Source organism: Chenopodium album, chromosome 3 (assembly GCF_948465745.1).
Source record: "Chenopodium album chromosome 3, dcCheAlbu1.1, whole genome shotgun sequence".
Classification (NCBI taxonomy): Eukaryota; Viridiplantae; Streptophyta; class Magnoliopsida; order Caryophyllales; family Amaranthaceae; genus Chenopodium; species Chenopodium album.
In genome coordinates, this window is record NC_137836.1 from 75,989,073 (window position 1) to 76,013,963 (window position 24,891).

The 24,891-nt window shown below is 33.7% G+C and overlaps 2 protein-coding genes and 1 long non-coding RNA gene across 3 annotated transcripts; 2 read left to right on the forward strand and 1 right to left on the reverse strand.

Annotated features, from left to right (window-relative positions):
• The first annotated feature begins 6,428 nt into the window (after positions 1 to 6,428).
• On the forward strand, positions 6,429 to 7,553 carry LOC145617324 (uncharacterized). The gene is made up of 3 exons (XR_014107707.1): positions 6,429 to 6,563; positions 6,662 to 6,710; positions 7,403 to 7,553. It is a non-coding gene; the product is annotated as an uncharacterized LOC145617324 (long non-coding RNA).
• A 9,328-nt stretch (positions 7,554 to 16,881) lies between these two features.
• Positions 16,882 to 18,972, forward strand: LOC145625404 (F-box protein CPR1-like). Its single transcript, XM_081678451.1, has 2 exons — positions 16,882 to 16,947; positions 18,052 to 18,972. The coding sequence occupies exons 1-2, from the start codon at positions 16,882 to 16,884 to the stop codon at positions 18,970 to 18,972; spliced, it is 987 nt and encodes a 328-aa protein (XP_081534577.1).
• A 668-nt stretch (positions 18,973 to 19,640) lies between these two features.
• Positions 19,641 to 21,225, reverse strand: LOC145617331 (uncharacterized). The gene is made up of 3 exons (XM_081672022.1): positions 21,070 to 21,225; positions 20,365 to 20,647; positions 19,641 to 20,184 (listed from the first exon to the last, which is right to left on the reverse strand). Exons 2-3 carry the CDS (start codon positions 20,644 to 20,646, stop codon positions 20,044 to 20,046), a joined length of 423 nt encoding a protein of 140 aa, XP_081528148.1. The 5' UTR covers position 20,647; positions 21,070 to 21,225; the 3' UTR covers positions 19,641 to 20,043.
• Between the last annotated feature and the right edge of the window lie 3,666 nt (positions 21,226 to 24,891).

A 24,891-nucleotide genomic window follows, 5' to 3' on the forward strand; every position in this document is an offset into this window, starting at 1 on the left:
ACCTTGGATCGATCATCTTGAAAAATGGTAATTTTTAAGGATTTGAAAAAAAAAATGGTGGTAAAATAAAATTAAAAAAAAATGAATAAATAAATTGTTGGTGGTATTGTAAAAAATGGGTACAACAGTAGGTGGTATTTTAAAAAATTTCCTTACTTTTATTCTATATTGGAAGATTTTTTTTTTATCAAACAAAGTCTATTAACTCAACTAAATAATAAGAAAAATTAATAAAAAAATCCAAAAACAAAAATATAATAATTTGAATATAGCAGGTCATATAAACAAGATTGAACATTTAATGGTACAAATTTGAACATTTACGGGATTTACCTATATAAAAGTGAGCATTTTATTAATGATTCGAATCTGAAAAAATCTAGAATGACGCCATTAAGAAGGATAGGGGGTGTAGGTAGTGCTACCTATACAAGGATGTAGGCAAAATTTGTAAGCATGAACTAATTATTTGAAATTGAGTAGAGTATAATTTGGACTTAATTCAACTAGCACCCTATTATAGACATATTCACTTCAACTTTTTTTTTTTTATATAGTTATTACTTAGGCTCGATTTTTTTAACCTTAAAAAATAATATTCATATTTTCATGCTCTTAAAGTAATTTTTAATTAATAAAACTAAAGAGCATTTATTAGAGAATTGGCAAAAATAATTTTAGCTAAGTAAAAGTCAATTCAGTTCAGAAAAAAATAAGGTGAAAAGAATTGATACTCTTAATATAATCAGACCTTATTTACAACTTTTAATTATTGTTTATTTATTTCTGAAATATTTATAATACTAATGAGACCAATCTTTTAAAATCCAATTTAATGATATTTTTAGCTATATACTACCTCCGTTTTTTTTGTTCTTTATTGACAACAGTTAATTTTAACACCATTCCCAAACTACAGTGTTTGTGATTTATAGCTATGATAAAACATAATCAAGTGGAATGTTGTTTAGATTGACTCAATATATTTTATTAATATCTAATTTTTATAATTTTAGAATGTTGGGAACTAGTGATATTAACCGTTAAAATAAAAACGGAGGTAATATTACTCAGTAGTATAAAGACACGGTAAAGCTTTAATAAAACCAATAGTTGTATTAGGCAGCCCCGTTCACTTCACCTTATTTTTGCTGAACTTAAATTTTTTTACTATTTGCTGAACTTAAATTATTTTTACTAAACTTAAATTAATTTTATTGAACTGAAATTATTTTTACTGAACTGAATTTATTTTTACTGATTTTCTATTATATTTCTGAAGGAAAAGTGTCCTCGACTTTAGTGCAATTACTTAATATAATCATGGATCGTATTATGGAGATAGTAATTCGTTTATTGGGGTCGTCTATACATCTTGCTAGAGAATGCTATAGAACTTTGGGTTAGTAAGTAACAAACCCGAAGCCCGCCTAAACGGATCCTACAAGGTCACACATTAGGATTGGATCAATAAAGAAACCCGAAGCCCAAAGTGGGCCTTAGGGTGACCGGCCAAAAAGGGAAAGGAGAGAGAAAACCCTAACCTAATTAATAATAATATGATTATATATTAATTAATCAGGGATAATTAAGATACACATTATTCAGTCTTCTGAAAACAACGTAAGTTTTCTCTCAATATTTTCTCTTTAAAACTGGTTCTCAACTCTAAGAAAGGTGAAAGGTTTTTCCCGTCCAACTAGCATTAGTGGAGTGTATATTCAATCCGGTGGACCAAATAGAGGAGTTGCAATTGAGGCTCTTTATCTCCGGTAGAGAAGAAGATTGCTAAGAGGATTCACGCTTCAAAGGTTAATTCTAAACTATTATGTGATCTTTATTTGTATATGCATGAGATCCTGTTTTAGGTGCGTATGAATATGATTCATGAAATTCCTCTTAGAGTACCTAAAACCCTACAGTGGTATCAATTAGCCCCTTGCATATAATTTACTGGTCACAATAATATGATTATTTTGATGTGTGAATTAGGCTAATTTTAATTTGATTAAGGGGAGGAATTGAATTATGGATTAAAATAACCTTATTAGAATATGATTTTAATTGATTGGAATTGATTAAATTGTGAATTGAATTGCTCAATAGCCTCTAACCATATTTTTTAAGAACCCTAAAGCCCCAAAAATTTCGAATTTAATGGTTATGAACCCTAATTTTCGATTTTAATTATTAAATTTATATAATATAATCTATTTTTCATATTGAAAATTGTTTTGATATGATTAATTAATTCATGAAAAAATTGGTTTTATATGAATTGAGGATTATTTTATATGAAAAGCCCTAAATTAATTAAAATGGAGATTTTGATTAAAAAAATTTCTGAAATTATGCATAAAGGAGTTTGTGTTTAATTATAATTAGATAACCAAAATTAATTTTGCAAAAGTTGTGAAATTAATTTAAATAAAAAAAAAAAAGTAAAGCTTGAAGGGAGCAGCCACGGCTGGGTGGCAGAACAGCCACGGTGGCTGCTCCGGTGGTCGTCAGGGGCGGAGGGTAGCAGGGGACGGTGTGGGCAGGAGCAGAGCTGGCAGCTGACTGGCGTGCTGTGCTCTGCTCGAGCTGGTTGGCGTGCTGGGCTGCTGCCTGGTGCGCCAGCCAGCGCTGCTGTGGCTGGGCGGTTACCTGGCTGCGGCGGCCAGCTGCTGCCGTGGCTGGGCTCCGGCCTGGATGCTGCAGCAACTGTGACGTGGCTGGGCAGCAGCTCAGTCACGCAGCCCTGTTTTTCATTTTAAAAAAAATAATAAAAAAAAATCTGATTTATTTATTTTGGATAATATTGAAAAACTGATTTTAAGGGGATATTGAGCAATTCCAATTAAGGTTGTTTTGAATTGATTATAAGATAATTACATAATTTGATTTTTTAATCTAATTAAAATTAGTTGGTTAGCTCATATTTAATTTTGCATTTTATTATTATTCTTAAAATGCTTATAAGTTTATTGTATGTATGTTATCAATGCGCTAGAGTTCACTAATTAATAACGACATAATAAACTTAGGTCCCGCAAATATTGAGGTTTGCTTTTCCAAATATAAAGTACTTATTAACCCTTAATTAATAGTAATAGGTCATGCCTCCGCAGGGTATTGTTATTAATTTTGGGAGGTGAGGTGAAATTGCGAATTTTGCACACTTAATTTGGTTAACCTCAACAAAATCATCAAAAGCGTTTTGGATTTTGAAGCAAAGGGACAGTTAAGCATGAGATGTTTTTCTGTCTAACCAAGAATTACAAATGTTGTAATTAGTAAAGAGTTTACTTACCTTGAAAATGTAATTTTAAGAAAAGGCCTCCGTCTGCTTAACGTTGCATGTTGATGGGATCTTGGAATCACTTATTCAAATAGGGACATTAAAATTGAATAGAGTGCTAAGTAACCTAGAAACTATTGCATGTTTTAGGTGCTTTTATAAACATAAATTGAACTTTGCCCTTTTTCTGTCTGTAGATATCATGTCTAACAACAACAACTACTACTCCTCTATTCCAAGCAAGTTGGACATAAAATTGAATTTGGGAAATTTTCTTGATTGGGAAAGGAACCTAAGAACTGTTCTAAGGTATCGCAATATGGAATATCCTTTGGAACGCCCTTACCCTTGTGAACATGACAAAGACATGACTCCTGAGCTAGTTTCAAAATATGTTTCGGACGCTAAGATTGTTCTTAAGCTCATGCTTAACTCGATTCCAAGTAGTTGGAGTGCGAGATTTGTAACATATGAACCCTACATGTTGCTTAAGCACCTTTGTGACATTTGTAGAGGAAAGGTTAGAACTTATAAAAATGGTAGCCAAGATGAAAATGTTGTTGATATCGTTAATTCGATTGTGAGGATCAACAACCCATGGAGAATAGGCTTCAGAAGTGATTCTTATAATACTTGAACTCAGCTACTTAATGCCAAACTCGCCCCAGGTGGATCAATGAAAGCCCATTTGCGAACAATGATGCGATTATTTGAACGCTTGGACTTGTTGGGAGCACCACTTGGTGAGGCTATCTCCCATGATGTCATGTTACACTCTCTCCACGATGGTTTCGATAAGGACAAACTTGTGCTGGACAGTGATGATTCCTTGAGTAAGCTATTTGAGTTACTTGAACAAGCTGAACAGAATGGAGATTATATCAAGAAAGATATTATGGCTAACATAGAGAGCGGTAAGGAGTTACCAGGTATTTATGTTATAGAAGTTAATTTGACTTCTACTTCTTTATGGGTATTTGGTACTGACTGTGGTTCTCACATAGTTAATGATGTGCAGGGACTAAAAAGAAGTAGAAAACTAGCAAAAGGCGAGGTGGAGCTTCGCGTCGGAAATAGATCAAGAGTTGCTGCACTTGCCGTCGGAAGTTATAGTCTACATTTACCGAATGGATTAATTTTAGAACTTAATAATTGTTATTTCGTTCTGTCAATTGCTAAGAACATTATTTCTGTTTCTGTTTTGGATCATGAAGGTTTTTGTTTTGAGATTAAGAACAAATGTTGTTCCATTTCTTACAATAACATGTTCTATGCTAGTGAAAAATTGATTTATGGCTTATATGTACTTGATAGGACAGTACAAGTCTATAACATAAATATCAAGAAACAAAATTTGAATGATTTAAACCCAACATATCTATGGCATTGCCGGATGGGTCATATAAACCAAAAGTGCATCCAAAAGTTACAAAAGGATGGAATCCTTACATCATTCGATTATGAATCATTTGATGTATGTGAATCATTCTTGTTGGGGAAAATGACAAAGTCACCTTTTATTGGAAAGGGTGAAAAAGCCAATGATCTCTTGGCACTTACATACAGATGTTTGTGGGCCTATGAGTTCAAAGGCAAGAGGTGGGTTTAGATATGGGTATATCTACTTAATGAAGCATAAGTCGGAATCATTTGAAAAGTTCAAAGAATTCCAAAATGAAGTACAGAATCAACTTGGTAAAACAATAAAAGCATTACGATCTGATCGTGGTGGCGAATATTTGACCCAAGAATTCGATGATCATCTAAAGGATTGTGGAATAGTTTCACAGTTGACTCCACTAGGGACGCCACAGTTAAACGGTGTGTCTGAAAGGAGGAATCGAACTTTACTGGATATGGTTCGATCAATGATGAGTCTTGATGTTCTTCCAATTTCTTTTTGGGGATATGCTCTAGAAATAGCTGCACACACACTAAATAGAAGTCCGTCAAAGGCTATAGAAAAGACTCCATATGAGATGTGGAATGGAAAAGTTCTAAACTTATCTTTTCTTAAAATCTGGGGTTGTGAGGTCTTTGTAAAACGTTTACTATCAGACAAACTTGCACCCAAATCAGATAAATGTCTCTTTGTGGGATACCCAAAGGAGACAAGGGGTTACTACTTCTATAACCGTCAACAAAACAAAGTGTTTGTTGCTCGTGATGGTGTCTTTCTTGAAAAGGAGTTTATTTCTAGAAAGACAAGTGGGAGTAAAATAGTTCTCGAAGAAATTCGAGATGAGCAACAAATGGATGTGGATCAAACCACGTCAGAGGCAAGGGCGCATGACTCTGCTATGACAGGTCGGGTGTCGGAGCAAGCTAATTCATTAAGCGATACTCTTGTCGTCCCACTTGAATCTAATTCATGCGAAAATCTTCAGGATGTTGAAGAGAATATTTCTATTGATGCTCAAGCCCCACGTAGGTCGAGTAGAAAAAGGATCCCAAACAAGGAGTTGGTTGATTTCCTGTTAACAAAAGACTCTAAAATATTGATTTTGGAAAATTCTAATGTAATACCCCGTATTTTTAAACTCGTTTTATAAAATATTAATTATGTTTTGACTTGAATATGTCATAATTTATTAATAATACATATTATTATGTTTTAAAGTGAAACAAATTAAAAGAATTTTATTTAGTTTTATTTACGAAAATCATTTGGTTAAAATTATGTTTTATATAAGATTTTGATATGCAAGCCGGGAATTTAGTAGCCGAAAATAACATTTTTTCTACCTTGAGTATTTCTTTGCCAAAGGACCTAAGTCCATTTCTTACTCCTAAAGCATGATCAAAGTCACAAACTTCTCTTACAATTTTGAATACTTGGCCCCCAAGTTGTTGACATCATACATGTTGTCAATAACATGACCTCATAAACTTCCTTGACCCCCAAGTTGTTGACATCATACATGATGTCAATAGGACTCTCAAACTCTATAAATAAGACCCAAAGTTCAGCCTGAATCGGCCATTTTAAGCCAAAAGTCTCTTGCCCTTAAAATTTCATCCTTCTTTCTTCTCTCTTCCTCCCATTTTCGTACTTCTTCATCCCGTATATGTTCCAAGCCATTTTTCAGAAATTTTTGTTCATTTTTAGCCTTTTGCTGTTTTAGACAAAGTTGTTCTTCTAAAAAAAAATCCTTGAGTTTAGGCTCAAGAATCACCTAATTCGGAGTTATATACTATGAGATATGGCCTCTGCAAGATCTGACTCCCCCTTTTCAACGTGAACTTTCCCGTGAGCTTTGCTAGTTTATATTGTTTTGCGGTTAGTCTTTCAAAACTAATATCTATTTTCAATTTATGATTTTTTTAAGGTTTCATATTTGATTCTTATTTAAAATACTCCATATAATGTTTATTTAGGAGATAGTTCGTGGTTGTAAATCTAGGTGGAATAGTTGTAAAGATCAAGGTACGTACTCGTGGCTAGATCTTTAAATATGTGATTTTATACAAATGTGTTTTGTGTTTTGAATGATGAAATATGTTTGAATGTAGAACAAGGATTTATGAATGTTTATGAAATGAATATTGTGAAATGTTTTACTGTTTGATCTTTGGAAATAATTTCAATGTTCTGAAAGCTGTTTATGCACATACTTGACTTCAAATTCATTTTAAAGAGCAAATGTTGTTGAAATCCCATACATGGGAATTGAAAGGTTGATATATCAAAGATATATATTCGATTTTTATGACTCCCACTATGTGGAGATAAAATTGAAGACTATGGACTATGTATGACCTAGTCTTTCCCCTTGATAACACTATGTAAGGAGTTACTAGCTTGGGGGGTGTGCACACTTAGGTGGAAAAATGGTTTACAAAAATATTGATCTTCCATTTCTATTGGAATCTATTTTGGGAAAGTCGTTGGTTTTGAAATGTTGATAATTTTTGGAATGTTTCTAAACGTTTTTTAATGTGAAGTTTCTATTTATGGAAGGTTTGAATAAATGCTATTTATAAATGCTAATCTTACGAAAGCATGTGTAATTAAATAACTTGATTTTACGTATCTAGCATTGGTATGTACTTAGCGTTTTGCTAATACGTATTTCTCTTTTGTTTTGGCTTGGCCCTACTTATCATTATGATAAGTAGATAGGTGATGATGACTCGACGTGATCTAATATGGCATTGGGGATGAAGGGCGATAATCATGTAGTCTAGGTCTCATGGTTGACGTTTTGTATGAAAAATTCTCATATGGTTCAATTTTGAAATCTACTATTACTATTATTATCAATATAAAGGTTAAGTATGTATTTTCTCCGCTGCAAGTCTCTGTTTTTGAAAAGCCTTACGTAATCACGTGGCGGTAATGCTCTCAAGTTACTCTCTTAATCAGGCTTTGTAATCATTATTATTGGAGAGTAATTTGGGGGTGTTACATCAAAGCCTACTACCTACAGACAAGCTTTGACGAGCCCAGACTCTGAGAAATGGCTTGAGGCCATGAAATCTGAAATGGACTCCATGTCTGAGAACAAAGTTTGGACCCTAGTCGACTTGCCTGATGGGGTTAAACCTATTGGATGCAAGTGGGTGTTCAAAATAAAAACAGACAAGAATGGAAATGTCTATATCTATAAAGCAAGACTGGTTGCAAAAGGATTAAAACAAGTACATGGTATAGACTATGATGAAACATTTTCTCCAATTGCAAAGATTAAGTCAATTCGGATACCTTTGGCGATTGCTGCACATTACAATTATGAAATTTGGCAGATGGATGTCAAAACCGCCTTCTTGAATGGGTTCTTGATGGAGGATGTGTACATGACACAACCTGAGGGTTTTGAGGATCCAGAAAATCCCAAAAGAGTTTGCAAGCTTCAGAGATCAATTTATGGATTGAAGCAAGCGTCTCGGAGCTGGAATCTTCGATTTGATGAGGCAATCAAACAGTTTGGTTTTCTCAAGAGTGAAGAAGAATCTTGTGTCTACAAGAAATTTAGTGGGAGTAGTTTAGTCTTCTTGGTTTTGTATGTAGATGGAATACTACTCATAGGAAATGACATACCAATGCTTGAGTCAGTTAGGGAATGGTTGAGAAGTTGTTTTTCCATGAAAGACCTTGGAGAAGCTGAGTACATTTTGGGAATCAAAATCCATAGAGATAGGTCTCGAAGGATGCTTGGACTGAGCCAAGAGACTTGATAAGGTTCTTGCAAGGTTCAATATGGAAAACTCTAAGAGAGGATTCATTCCCATGTCACATGGCATTTCTCTTAGCAAGAGTCAGTGCCCATCGGAGCCTGATGAGTTGAAGCAAATGAGTAGCATACCTTACGCCTCGTCTATAGGTTCTATTATGTATGTCATGATATGCACTCAACCGGACGTTGCATTTGCTCTGAGCTTATGTAGCAGATTCCAAGCAAATCCAGGTGAAGCACACTGGACTGCGGCTAAGAACATCCTAAAGTACTTGAGAAGGACTAAAGGAATGTTTTTGGTCTATGGAGGAGTAGATGAGTTGGTTGTTAAAGGTTATATTGATGTAAGTTTCTAGACCGATAGAGATGATTATCGCTCGCAATCAGGGTACATCTTTTGTCTGAATGGAGAAGCAGTGAGCTGGAAGAGTTCAAAGCAAGGCACTGTAGCAGACTCTACGACAGAATCAGAATATTTAGCGGCGGTAGAAGCAGCTAAGGAAGCTGTTTGGATAAAGAAGTTCCTAACAGAGCTAGGGATCGTACCTAGTGTTCTAGAAGGAATTGAGTTGTTTTGTGATAATAATGGAGCTTATTACGCAAGCAAAAGAACCAAGATCAAACGACAAATCCAAGCATGTGATGAGGAAATATTACCTCACTCGCGAGATTGTAGACAGGAATGATGTCAAGATCTGCAAAGTTCACACGGATGAGAATGTTGCTGATCCACTCACTTAACCTCTCCCTCAACCCAAGCATGAACGTCACGCTAGGGCTGTAGGGTTGAAGCAAGTGTTAGAATGGTTGTTTTTGTTTAGAGAAACTTGTTACAAGTTAAAGACATGATTTCATGTTTTATGTTTATATAGTATGAATTTTTCATCTTATTTAATTTTGGTTTAGTATTAAATAAAATGTCCAACGTATTTATTGAATTTAATGGGCTTGTCAAATGCGTGATTTGATGAATGAAACCTCATAAGTGAACTGAATTCATAAAATATTTAAGTTCCTAATCTGAGTTGTTAATTTGGACATAAATGACTCAATAAAAGGATTAGCATATAAGATTGATTGATGGTGTCGTTTCATGCGCTATGGAAACATGGAGATGTTTAGTCAATCATATGGATATGTATAGTCGATACATGATCGAACAGACCTACTTAGAAGTTCTAAAACTTCGCAAATTATATTAGCGGATTCCTTAGACATGAGTGGAACACTACTCAATTCAATGATTAGTGTAACCTTGATGTTGTCAACCGTCATGCCGTAAAAGGGGACTATAAAGGCGACACTCGGGTTGTGCTAAAAGTTGAGTGGGAGTTTTGGTTGCCACAAGATTGAATAGGTCCTCCTATGTTAAATAAGATGGGTGTCTTGGCCTCTTGAAGAGTAAGAATTGAAAATGCATGGCCGTGCTCAAATGGATCATAAGATGATCATTTGTTTAGCAATTCAAACTCGGATTTCAAGAAATAATTTGAAAGCTGGTATGGATAACATAGAGATGTGATCATACTATCAAATTAGACACTAAGAGACTTAAGGAATTTGAATATTGCATACTTGTCTCGGACAAGTGGGAGATTGAAGGAAATGTGTCCTCGACTTTAGTGCAGTTACTTAATATAATCATGGATCGTATTATGGAGATAGTAATTCGTTTATTTGGGTCGTCTATACATCTTGCTAGAGAATGCTATAGAACTTTGGGTTAGTAAGTAACAAACCCGAAGCCCGCCTAAACGGATCCTACAAGGTCACACATTAGGATTGGATCAATAAAGAAACCAGAAGCCCAAAGTGGGCCTTAGGGTGACCGGCCAAAAAGGGAAAGGAGAGAGAAAACCCTAACCTAATTAATAATAATATGATTATATATTAGTTAGGGATAATTAAAATACACAGTATTCAGTCTTCTGAAAACAACGTAAGTTTTCTCTCAATATTTTCTCTCTAAAATTGGTTCTCAACTCCAAGAAAGGTGAAAGGTTTTTCCCGTCCAACTAGCATTGGTGGAGTGTTGATTCAATCCGGTGGACCAAATAGAGGAGTTGCAATTGAGGCTCTTTATCTCCGGTAGAGAAGAAGATTGCTAAGAGGATTCACACTTCAAAGGTTAATTCTAAACTATTATGTGATCTTTATTTGTATATGCATGAGATCCTGTTTTAGGTGCGTATGAATATGATTCATGAAATTCCGCTTAGAGTACCTAAAACCCTACAATTTCTTCTTTAAGATAACTGAATTTTACTGAACTGGACTTATTTTTAATGAACTGATATTGTTTTTACTTAATATTTTTTTTTTTAGGGTGAAGTGAACAGGATCATACTACTATACCCAACAATAAAAACTCTCCTTAAAGTAAGACCTTGTTGTATGCGTGAAATAAAAAAAAAGACCTTGTAATAAAATGATATGAGATCACTTAAACGGTAGAGGCGTGGAGCTAGAGTAACTATAAAAGCACTAGTCCACTTATACTAAGGCCTTGTTTGGTTCACCTTATTTGTGCTTATCTGATCTAATTTGATCTGGTCTGAGCTGATCTGGTTTGATTTGATCTAATATGATCTGAATGTCAAATTTAACCAAACTTTGACCTTAAATTTACGATAATTTATATGGAAAAAATATATCAAATGGGGTCTTGTTAGATTCGTAATAATGTGTATTTTATTAATATGTAATTTTAATAATTTTTTTCATAACGAAATTAAAAATGTTTAGCGATAAAAAACTCCACATAAAATGATGATCTGATCTGAACTTATTTTTTCTGATCCAATCTGAACTTATTTTTTCTAATCTGATCTGACCTGAACTTCTTTTTTTTTCTGAAATAAGTAAAAATAAGTTAAATTAAACAAGGCTTAAGGGCCTATTCTGATTGACTGAAGTGAACTGAACTAAACTGCACTGAACTGAATTGAACTTATTGGAGCTGAATAAAACTGAACTGATGAACTGAACTGAATATTTTTTGAGAGAAAGAAATTAAGAACTGAACTGAACTTATTGGAGTTAAACTACTGAACTGAAAATAAGCCGAAAAGAGTAGGCCTGAACCTAAATGATTTGACTACTCATACTCAGACATTTCACGCGCGTCAATTTATAAATGGCTGAACATTTTGTTTTGAATAGACAAATGCATAAACATTAACCTATGTATAAAGTGGTAATTTTGGGTGAACTAAGGACCGGGAAAACCTCTTTACTAAACCGGATAGTTAACAATGAATGCAATATGGAATACATCCGTGTGTAATTTACTCCTTTTTCTTATTTGATTTCATTTTTACATTTTTAATACTTCCGTTTTATTATGTATGATATTTCAAATCACAACATTACAATTGGATTTGGGTCATTAGGATGTAAGGTTTTTCTTAAACTTATCGCTTATATAATTTAATTGCATATTTATATTTTAGTTATATTAATTATACTCGTTAATTTACAGGTATAAGAGAGAAACTCCGTTTTTGTGTGAGAACAAGATTAATATACTCGTCAATGCCTTAAATCAAGCATCTCAAATCTTTCCAATTTTTTTCCCGTCATAATTTTTCAGTCAATAATATCTTTTTATGAAAATTGTGAATATAAAATTGTGAATATATATATATATATATATATTAGTTTCACGTAATTTTTTAGTATAATAATTAATAATTATATAATTTGTTTTATGTTGATTGAATGTGATTATAAAAAACCATCAAATTCCAGTAAATGTGTAGAAATCAAATAGTAAACCACTAATAACTAAATTACACGTGTTCATGTTTAGATGATCCACGTTGACAACTTCAAATAATCACGTGCTCCTTTTATTATCATAAAGTTGTAATCGTAGATTAGATGGAAAAGGTAAAACTATTATATTCAAGCGATTAGATTGGAAAGAAATTCAGTATTAATTAAATTAATTTATTTTATGCATTTCTTATTTGATTCCATTTATTACATTTTTAATATTGTTTTATTTATGTTATTTTTTTAGAATTTATTTATGATCATTCATTTAACAGAAAAAGAATATAATATTATGATGATGTAATAAATTAATTCCCTGTGGTTATCCAAAAAAAAAAATAACAAAAATATCATAGTTTATGGTTTTATATTGAGAAAATTGTCAAAAATAATACAATCAAAATCAATATTTTGATTATTTCAAAATAATACAATTTTTGGGTTATCCGCTTATAACAAATTATAATAAATTAGTAACCTAATTAACAGATTATATAGAACATGTGTCATTATCTTATTGATTTGACAATTTTTTTTTTTGAAAGATTATTATTATTATTATTATTATTTATTATTATTATTATTATTATTATTTTTTTTTATTATTATTATTATTATTATTATTATTATTATTTAAAAAAAAAAAAAGCTCCCTCCTATCTCATATCTTATAAAAGATTAGGAAACTAATGCGTAAGCAGTTATGGAATATTTAATAGTTCATAAATATACAAAACTCCTTAGTCCATCCTCTATAAATATACATAACTCCTTAGTCCATCCTCTATAAATATATACATAACTCCTTTATATTTCTTCTCGTGAAAAATATAAACCTTAGAGAGCTTCATCTAAGATGGCCACAAAACCCAACATATCCCTTGAATTGGCAATTTCCGAAGACATAATTCCCTATATCCTCCTAAAACTACCTATTAAATCACTCCTCCGTTTAAAGTGTGTATCTAAATATTTCAAAACCCTAATATCAAGTCCACAATTCATCAACTTTCATCTCCATACCCTAAAATTATCTTCCCATGATGAAAAACTTTTACATTCTCTATTTGTATGATCATAGTCTTTACTCTTTAGATTCAGCTTCTCTATCATCTCCTTCACCTGTCCAACGACTCGAACTTCGTTATCCTGATAAAAGTAGTGTTGAAAGCACTTTAGTAGGATCTTGCAATGGCTTGCATTGTATACAATGCCAATGCCAGGTCAACTCTCACTTAGATTACGTGATATTCAATCCATCTATTGGAGTTTACAAGGAAATAGATTTTACTTTCTAGATAACAATGGAAGTTTTTCAGTAAAATCTGGATTTAGTTTCGATGGTGTTAATAACGACTACAAGATTGTTATGTTAATATCAACATGTGTTGGTGTTGGATTTTCGTGTCAAATGTTTCTATATAGCTTGATGACCAATTCTTGGAGATCTTTGAACATCCACTTTCATGTGATGCAATCAACTTATTTTTCGGCTGCAGTTGTTGATGGACATCGACTTCATTTCCTATTCGGTGATGGTGTAATTGGTTGTTTTGATATTCAAACTGAACAATGGAGCAAATTTGTGATGCCTACTTCTATTACACATGATAATACTTTATATTAGCTAAGGGTTTTTGATGATTGCTTGTATATAATTACACGTGAATCGAAAACTTCTTTAAGGGAAGAAATTGGTAAGCTCGTGTATATGGATAAAGAATATCAAGTTTGTGGGTGATGAAAGATTACAAGGTAAAAGACTCATGGACAAAAATTACAATCCTTTGGAGTCCAGAATTGTGGCCGCTAAACAGGGGTTTTTGTCGCGGTACCATTTCACTTCTTAGCAAATTAAGAGATGCCCAAATTTTGTTATGGGATCAATATAATTCCACCATCATATTTCACAATATCGAATCTAAATCATCAAAGATACTTAAATCAAATAGTGTGGTTTCTAGATTTTCTACTACTTCTAAAGCTTATTTTTGTCACGAAACCCTTGTTACCATTACCGGTTGTAAACAATTTTGAGGAAATTCTGAAAAAATAAGGAACGAAAAGTAATAGGCTGCAAGTTTGAATGCTCTTCTCCCACTTGTAATTTTTATGCTTTCTCTAAAAAATAATAATATTTTTTTGAGGAAATATAATATCTAGTCACATTTGTTTCTAAAGTCGTTATATCATGGAGTTATTCTTTATTTGATTTAGTGCTATATGTATTTATCAAATTAATTTGTTGCTTTATACTCTGTAATTATTTGTTTTGTATAACTTTGCTGATATTCCTACATGCCATACTCGGTTTATTGAAGCTTGATATAAAAAAAGTATAGTTATTCTGAAAACTAAGATTTGATGTACAACTTTACCTATCCCATTTTTATTGGACTTATTATTATTTTTTGAAATAAACCGTCCTAACTGTTACCATTCCATAAAAATAATCACATCTATAATCCTTGATTGAGCCAAACTTAAACTTTGAGATGTATTTGATTGTAGTGGGCCAAATCAAAATGACGCATTTAAAAAATACAGAGAACATTACTTATTAAGGTCATTATAGTAGGTAAACAAGTCATTAGGCCCAATATCATCAAAAGAATCTCAAAGTTTGGCCCAACCTAAGATAAACATTTGGTGGGACTGTTTGTAGCAGAACAACAATGGTTAGAATCATGTATTTCAATTTTCTTTCATGTTACGTTTATTTTAATCACTAGTGTTTATCAGTAGAAATTCAACAAAAGCTCTAATTTGCTATATAGACACGGCACAAATGCACAATAGCACATAACCCATCATTTATACAAACCCAATTTACCCATAACAAAAAGTTCAATAAAAAAGATGCATAACTCCAACCATTCCTAAAAACGACGTTACTAACACCTATACAGTTACGATAACAAGAGCAACAAACTACGCTATTTATCTGCAATATATCCAAAGTTATCTTAGAAGACGGCTGACTGAACTACACCACATGATTTAGCTAGGTAAGGTGAGGAGTGTCAAAAGTGGCACATGAAAATCAAGATGTGTGCTTCTCTAGAGGGCAGATTAAACCAACCAAAAAACTACTTTGACTCCTGCTCAGCTTGAAGGAGCCACTCTCTTTCCAATTCTTCAATCCATAACTGCTGGAATAGATATGCCAAACCTCCGATGAGGATTATCACACTGCCAACAACTCCAACCCACACATACGCATTAGTATCCTGCACAAAGATTACACAACAACGAATAAGTTAAAACAGATAGATTTTAATAACAAACATTGTATTTGTTTCCTACATGTTATAAACCAGCATCTGTTGTGTTTTTTTTTCTTTCTAAAATCTACGAACGAAAATTGTAAGCAACGCAATGGCACAATGCAGTAAACCAGAATAAGATTAGTATGTATACCAAGGTTGCAAGTGAAATGACACCGAGCATAGAAAGAAGTGAGCCAATATTCTTAACTACAGAAATAGTAAGGTCATAAAGGCTTCGTTCCTTGTTGTGCACCAAGATGCATTTATAAACGAGAGCAAACAGCATCAAGTTATAACCAATACTAAGAACACTCGTCCCAGCTATCGCGTACGACGAATATTGGGCCAGAAAACCCCCTAATATTATAGCAGGGCTCACCACAAATAGTAGATTTCTGATCAAACATCCTGCTCAATTTCTGATCAAACATCCTGCTCAAATTAAACAGTGGGAACAAATTGGTCTATGAATTTCTCACCAAACCACTTTCTCAATTAAACAAATAATCGAATAAAACCCTAATTCATCAGTCCAATTGTCAATCCTAGGTGTTTTGTCCATAATTAATCTCGTTTTTTGCAAAACCCTAAGAATTGAAGTTGAATTAAAACAAAAGCAAGCATCCTGAAAATTTTCTGATGATTCTTGAAAAATTAGGGTTCTTTAAGGGCATTACTGATGAAATTGGGAGTAAAATTCAATATTCTTGATGCAATTGGATGTACATTCAACAATATTTCAGTAATTTCTGATTCAAGTACAATCAAAATACTAGAAATTACACGAAAATAAGCAAATTATGGAAATTACAGTGAAGATAGAGAAATCGTACCTGAAGATTGATGAGTGAACTGAGAAACAAATTCGAAGTTTGGGAAGGGTGAAATTTGTCAATTTTGGGTTTCAGAAGGATGAAATTCTCAATTCTGTATCTAAACTTCTCAAGTTAATCAAAGGTGAAAGTAAAAACGTTAAGTAGAAAGGATTGATTGTGTTATTTAATATTTACTGCCAAATTTCTAATTGAATAATGTTGGTTCAACATTTAAGGGTTCGGCCCATTAAGGACTTTACGGGTGAACTTATTTGAGTTGGAAAAATTAAAGCACACGACATAACAATATTCAAGTACTGCGTACAAAAATTCTTCAACCACCTTACTAGAGATTTGAGATAAAATCAATAATGGAAAAGATACGTGTGATATGATATATTTTTGGAAAGATTATTTTTTATCTTATGAAGTTTTGTATAAATACTCTTAATTATAATTAAGTCATAATATTAACTCGTCTTAAATTTGTCATAAATTTATTACTATTATACTTGTATTATTAAAGAATTCTTAGTTTTTTCTCGTAAAAAACACTGAATATGGCTCAACCTGGTTTATTGGACATTTCTGAAGATATTGTAGATCCCCATGTCCTGAAACTTCCAGTTAGCTCACTCCTACGTTTAAGTGTGTATCAAAATACTTTAAGAACCTAATATCATGTTCAGAATTCATGGATTTCATCGATTTGCATGTCGAAAAATGTTCACTTAAGGTTTTAGCAGCCATTTTTAACCTTATGGGCCCAAATTGAGATTAAAATTAGCGAAAATTAATGTAAGTACCTCATTTTTATAGGAAAAAATAGTTGCCCAAAATCGATACATTTTTGTTACGCAAAACGAGACACTTATGTTAGTTTTTGCTAATTCCAAACTCAATTCAAAACCTTTAGAGATAAAATGGCCCCCAAAACCTTAACTGAATATTTTTCGACACGCAAATAAACCGATAAAAAAGTTTAGGGTTTTGTCTAAGCTATGCCCTCCAAGTTATTCGGTTTCTAAGCTATACCCATGTTTTTTTTTCAAAGTTATAAGTTGTGCCCTCCACCTCACGATCTTTTATCAACAATACCCTTTGATAGCCATATCCGTTAATGAAAGTTAAGTTTTTTTATCAACAATGGTGTCGTGGCGTTATTAATTTGACACATGTCCCGTTCTAATTGGTTTAACACTTTAAAAAATCAAAAAATAAAATAATATAAAAAAAAAATTATTGTTAACGTCAAAGGTTATTGTTAATAATAAATTAGTGAGGTTGAGGGCACAACTTAGACGTTTAAAAAGAATGGGCACAATTTAGAAACCAAAAGTTTAATTGGGTTGCAATTTACAATTTATAACAACTATTGGGCTGCAATTTGCAATTTTGAATTTAAATGACTGTAATTTACAAAATATAAATTTTAAATGGCTAGCATTCCTTAGTTTTCTATAGAGAGTATTAGTTTCTTCCAGTGAAAAATCTAAACCTTAGAGCTTCATCTAAGATGGCTATAAAACCCAACTTATCCCTTGAGTTGGCAATTCCCGAAGACATAATTCTCTATATCCTCCTAAAACTACCAGTTAGATCGATCACTCCTCCGTTTAAAGTGTATATCCAAATATTTCAAAACCCTAATATCAAGTCCAGAATTCATCAACTTTCATCTCCATACCCTAAAATTATCTTCCCATGATGAAAAACTTTATGTTCTCCAGTTGTATCATCTTCGTCTCTACTCTTTGGATTCCGCCTCCCTATCAACATCTTCTTCGCCCATCCAACAACTCGAACTCCGTTATCCTCCAAAACAAGGGGAACGTATTGTTGGGTACACTTTCATAGGATCTTGCAATGGCTTGCATTGTATTCAATGGGTTGACAGATTTTACTTAGATTATGTGGTATTCAATCCATCTATTGGAGTTTACAACGATTACAAGATTGTTATGCTAATATCATGTTATGGTGCCGAATCATTGTCACGTCAAATAATCTTGGTATACAGCTTGATGGTCAATTCTTGGAGATATTTGAACATCCACTTTAATGTGATGAAATTAACAAGGTATTTACCCGCTGCAGTTGTTGATGAGCATCGATTTCATTTCCTATTCGGTGAAGGTGTAATTGGTTGTTTTGATATTAAGACCGAACAATGGAGCCAATTTGCGTTGCCTACTTCTCTTAGACAAGATAATTTTTTGTGGGAGCTAGGGGCATTTGATGGTTGCTTGTATATAATGACACATGATTTGAAGACGATTTTTCGAGAGGAAGATCAAATGCTCGTGATTACAGGTGCAATATATCAAGTTTGGGTGATGAAAGACTACAAGGTGAAAGACTCATGGAGAAAAATTACAACCATTTGGAGTCCAGAATTGTGGCCTCTGGAAAGGGAATTATTTAGCGTTGCAATTTCATCTCTTAAATACTCTAACAAATTAAGAGATGACCAAATTTTGTTCTGGAACGAGTACAATTCCACCATCATTTTTTACAATATCAAATCTAAATTATCAAAGATATTTAAAATCAATGGTATGGTTTCTACTGCTTCCAGAGCTTATTTTTGTCGCGAAACCCTTATTACCATTCCCGGTGGTAAACAACTTCCGAGGGAATACCTATTGTAGGCAATATACCTACAATAGGTTGCAAGTTTGAATGTTCTTCTTCATTTGTAGTTTTTAAAGCTTTCCCTAAAATATATAGTCGTATCCGTTTCTGGAAGGTAGATTGGTAAAGAAAGGTTGATATCAACGAAGTACGAACTGATGTCAAACCTTATACGTAGTACATATATTTGTACCGTTTTACCTTTCCCATATGCGGATATGGCAAACATTTGAGAAAGTCAATTTTTTAAAACTTTCATTATTGCCTTTTCTTTCTGTTTTTTTCCCTATTCCTTCTTTCCATCCATTAACTTTTCATTCAATAACAACTACGGAGTAACAGAACACCATGAAGTAATTATTATTTTCATGAAACAAATATCAAATTAAAAAGAAGGAATGAGATAATTGTAAGATGACACTAACAAATCTATGGCAACTTTTTTTTTTTTTTTCCAAATAAACGGTAGAATTTGACTTCTATTGTTCCCATCACTCACTCAAAATCAAGACATGGACAATTGGACACCAAAAAATTCGAAGGAAAATCAAATAATAAAATGCTAATTTCTATGCATGTGAACCAAAATCTCACTTAACAAATTTTACCTTTACCAAATTTTTTTTCAATACATTTTTTTAAAAAATTTAGTTATTTTTGTTTCATTTGTGCAGGGTACAATTGGTTCATCAGATAAATTTCGATCACTGTAAAATCGCAAAGTTTGGCCCAACCTAAGATAACCATTAGGTGGGACTGTTTGTAGGGAAACAGCAATAGCTAGGACCATTCATTTCAATTTTTCCTTAGAACTAATTATTGACATCGCTTAATACTTTCATGTTACTTAAATCACGAGATTTTATCAGTAGAAAGTCAACAAGACCTCAAGTTCTCTAATTTGCTATATAGAGACAACACATAATCAACTACGCTGTTTATCTGCAATATATCCCAAAGTCATCCTAGAAGACGGTTAATTGAACTACACCACATGATTTAGCAAGGTAAGGTGAGGAGTGTCAAAAGTGGCACATGAAAATCAAGATATGTGATACTCTAGAGGGCAGATTAAACCAACCAAAAAATTATTTTGACTCCTGCTCGGCTTGAAGAAGCCACTCTCTTTCCAATTGCTCAATCCATAACTGCTTGAATAGATATGCCAAACCTCCGATGAACGTAATGAAACTCCCTACAACTCCAACCCACACATATGCACTAGTTTCCTGCACGAAGATCACAGGATAATGAATACCTTAAAACAGATGGACTTAAATAGCAAACATTGTATCTTGTTTCCTACATGTTGTAAGCCAGCATCTGATTTTTCTTTTAATCTACAAACGAAAATTATAAGCAATGCAATGGCACAATGCGGTAAACCAGAGTAAGATTAGTATGTATACCATGATTGAGATGACACCGAGCATAGAAAGAAGTGAGCCAAAAGCCTTAACTAGAGAAATACCGAGGTCATAAAGGCTTCGTTCCTTGAACTTGGGAACACGATCAGCACCACTGTGCAGCAAAATGAATTTACACAGAGTCCCCAGCAGCATCCAGATAAAACCAACCATAAGAACCCTCACCCCAGCTAACGGGTACGACGTATATTGGGCCAGAAAACCCCCTAATATTACAACAGGGCTCACCAGAAATAGCACCGCGGCAGATTTCTGATCAAACATCCTGCTCAAATTAAACAGTGGGAACAAATTGGTCTATGAATTTCTCACCAAACCACTTTCTCAATTAAACAAACAATCGAATAAAACCCTAATTCATCAGTTGAATTGTCAATCCTAGGTGTTTTGTCCATAATTAATCTCGTTTTTTGCATAAGTTGCAGCACAGTTATATAAACCCTAAAAATTGAAGTTGAATTGAAAACAAAACCAAGCATCCTGAAGATTTCTGATGAAACTTGAAAAACTAGGGTTCTTTAAGGGCATTAATCATGAAATTGGAAGTAAAATTCAAGACTCTTGATGCAATTGGATGTAAATTCAACAATATTTCAGTAATTTCTGATTCAAGTACAATCAAAATACTAGAAATTATACGAAAATGAGCAAATTATGGAAATTACAGTGAAGAGAGAGAAATCGTACCTGAAGATTGATGAGTGAACTGAGAAGCAATTTCGATATTTCGGAAGGGTGAAATTTGTCAATTTTGGAAGCAAATTCGAAGTTTCTATTGGAAGTCTGAATAATGTTGCGTGGTAACTAATGTCGATTATTTTAGGGCCTCCAAGCTACTCTGCATTCCGCAACAACACAACATTTAAGGGCTTGGCCTGGACTTTAGGGTGTTTATAATACTATCTCCGTTAACCATTATTTGCAACTTTTACCATTTTTAGCCGCTTAACATTATGTGCAACCAATTTTTTTGTTTCCTTTTTTAGTAAAAAAAAAGATGAAAATGACCAAAATGCCCCTGATTAAAAATATAAGACAACAATCATGTTTACTAATCTGAATTGCTTAGGTTAATCAGATTTTTAGATTTCCTTAACCATTCCCACCAAATTTTCCATGTATTCCCAACTAACAACATTAATTGAGATCCCCAACTACTAACATTAAATGGAAGAAATTTCTAGGGTTCTTGTTCTTCATTTAAACCTGTTCATCTTCTCAACAACTCACTCTGTTCTTCTACTTTCTGGTTCTTCTCTCTCTCCTCTTTTCTGGGTTTCGTCACTCTCTCTCCTCTTTTCTGGGTTCATCTCCCAGATCTGTCACTTGTGCTCTCTATTTGATTCTGACAAATTGAGGGTTGATTCCTTTTTTAAAAACGAGTCCCTTTAGCAATGGTTAACCTAGATCCACTTGATGCCTTCTTTGCGACTGATGTTGAAGAGGAAGGTGATATTATTCAAAAGTTGATTCACTCCTTCAACACCGATTCTCCTTGGCCTCGTAGAATGTACGAAGCTGGGGATAGGGGTCCTTTTATTAGCGATTACACCTGGAATGCTCTTGGTGAAGTCCCCAATCCATTGATGACATTGAGGAAGGTAGGAGGGAGGAAATCAGGCGTCGGGGCAAGAGGGCGCTTGATTTCAGCAAGGAAGTCGCTTCTGGTAAGGCTGAGGGTTCTTCTGGTCTGAAGAAGCCCAGATCTGAGGTTGCTAAGGCACCCCCTACCATAATCAGATCTAGGCGTCGCGCTGCCTTGGTAGCTCGAAGAAGAATTATTCGTGGGGCTAAGCTCTCTGAAGTAATTGAGATTTCTGATGATGAAAACCCTATTCAACTTGCTGTTGGGGTAATTCCTCCTACTGGTGTGGTGGCCAGGATGTGGTTGGTGTTCCTGAGCACCGTAACGTGGCTGGTGTTGGTGGGGTTGAAGCCGCTGCAGATCCAAATGATGGAGGCCCTGATGATAATGCTACAGAGGATTCATTGGGAGTTGTTCTTCCCCCAACTACTTGAAGCACTCAGTAACGCCCTCTAACCCTTAATTTTTTTTACCATTGAATTGCTTTGTTTATGAGTCCCTAAGTTGCTATTAACTGATGTTGGTTCTGGTGTGTTTTGAAAGTTAAGTTGTGTTGTGGTGATCATTTGTTATTCAGTCCCTGTTTTCATCTAATGGCTTGTTGTGTGTTGTTGATTTGTGTCCCTTATTTGAACTTATGGATTGTTGCCTACTGCTTACTCGTGTCTCTCATTTATCTGATGAAATTAATACTGCCCTGCTACTGAGTTGTGTCCTTCCTTGATGTTATGGGTTGGTGGTTGATGCTGGTTTCTGTTTGGGTTATTTTGTTGATGTTGTTGTTCTGTATTTTAGGGGAAATGTGATTGATGAATGATGATACATGTTTGAGGCATTTATTCTGTAATTCATGCCTTTTTTTTTTGTTCTCAATGACCTGTGTATGAGAGAACTGATGAGTCCCTTCCTTGATGTTATGGGTTGGTGGTTGATGTTGGTTTCTGTTTGGGTTATTTTGTTGATGTTGTTGTTCTGTATTTTAGGGGAATTGTGATTGATGAATGATGATACATGTTTGAGGCATTTATTCTGTGATTCATGTCTTCTTTGTTCTCAATGACCTTTGTATGAGAGAACTGATGAGTCCCTTCCTTGATGATATGGGTTGGTGGTTGATGCTGGTTTTTGTTTGGGTCCCTTTGTTGATGTTGTTGTCCTAGATTGATGTTGTTGTGTGTATGTCATTTCCAAATGATGAAGGGACTCATTTGATCCACTATTGTAAAGTGTATTTAGCTCCAACTTTTCTTTAATGAGAATTGTTGTTGAGGAAAACACTTGAACATATGGTGTTGTTGAAAAAAAAAAAAATTAAATTCCTTCTGATGGAAATATGGGTGCCTATATTAACTTTTAGGGAATGTAACACTTGGCTAAGATAAGACATGAGTCCCATATGTTAAACAAAAGGTTCATGTTCATTCATTTAGTTCCATTACAAAATTTAATACCACACACAAATCTTGTTCTTACATGGCTGCTGTAGGGAATAATTTCAAGCCTTTAAAATCCCACTAGCTTGAACCCCACTGTGATCATACAATAAAGTACGGTGGCGTCCAAAAGGGAAGAAGATAGAGCAAAAGAGTCGCCAACAAGTTTTTAAGGAACTTGTAAACCGTTCACGAGGTGAAGGTTACACCCCTTAACGATCCAAGAGATCGTCAACTCCATAAGGTCATGAACCAAATAAGGGTTCGGGGATGAAGGTACAAATCCAACCTAAAAGAAATTGAACCTGCCCTAATAATAGGCCTCTACTTTATTCTGATCGTATTCATGTGCGCTTTCTGACTAACATGCAATCAATAAGATTAACCCTAAACCTGTTTAATCTATGTTGGTTGAATTTAATGCACAAATAAACTATTATTGGCGATCACTTGAATTATAATCATAATTAACCTAACAAGATTATTAATTATCTTATTAAGCATGATTGCAAGTACCAAATTCCCTTTAAGCATGCATAAAAGGTGATCAAGCAATAACAATATAAAATATAATACATATCAAGCAACATAATAAATAATATCATGAATAATAAATCATTATAATAATAATAATAATCATAATTAATAATAATCAAGTTCATGTTAATATTAAAGCATAATAAACATAGCAAGATCCTAGGCATGATACTAACAAGATTAATAACAAACCCTAGCATGTCACTAAGCGATAAAAATCAAATTTTTAGCCCTAACATGATACTAACATGAATAAATTTTAGGAAGAACATAGGAAGCATCGTAACAATCATATTTAATATTAAAAATACCCTAGACATGATACTAGGAATATCATAATAACAATATAAACATGATGTCTACATCATAAAATCAATTAATCAATTAAAGTACTTACTTTGATGCCTCGTACCTCTTTCTTTCACGTCTAGGGCGAAGGCAACTTCGAATATGGCTAGGTGTTTCTAGATCTTGTGAATGCGAAATTTTGTATGAAAAAGCAAGAAAGAATAGAATGCTAAAGAATACTTGACTGTTGATGAAAGCTAATTAAAACTAATTGTTGATGAGAATTCGTGAATGAAAACTTGCGAATGAAGAGAGTTGATGAAAACTTAAGAGTGAGGAGAATTGGTGAATGTTGGTGAATCAAAACGGAGTTTTTAATATGATATTTATAGAGAAAATCAGCCAAAAAAGATAATTTAACAAAACAGAGTCTGAAGATCAAAAAACAATATTGGCGCCAACCCTGGCTAGCTGGCGCCAGCACCAGTGGCTAGCGCCAGGCTCCAATGGCTAGCGTCTGGCGCCAAGCCTGGTTCCAGGCGCCAAGGCCTAGGGTTGGACGCCAGTCTTAATTCCAACGCGTTTTCGAAAATCTGATAAGTTTACCGTACTGGAAGATAAAATAATATAATTTCTTCGAAAATGCTATTTGATCTTAATTAAAAC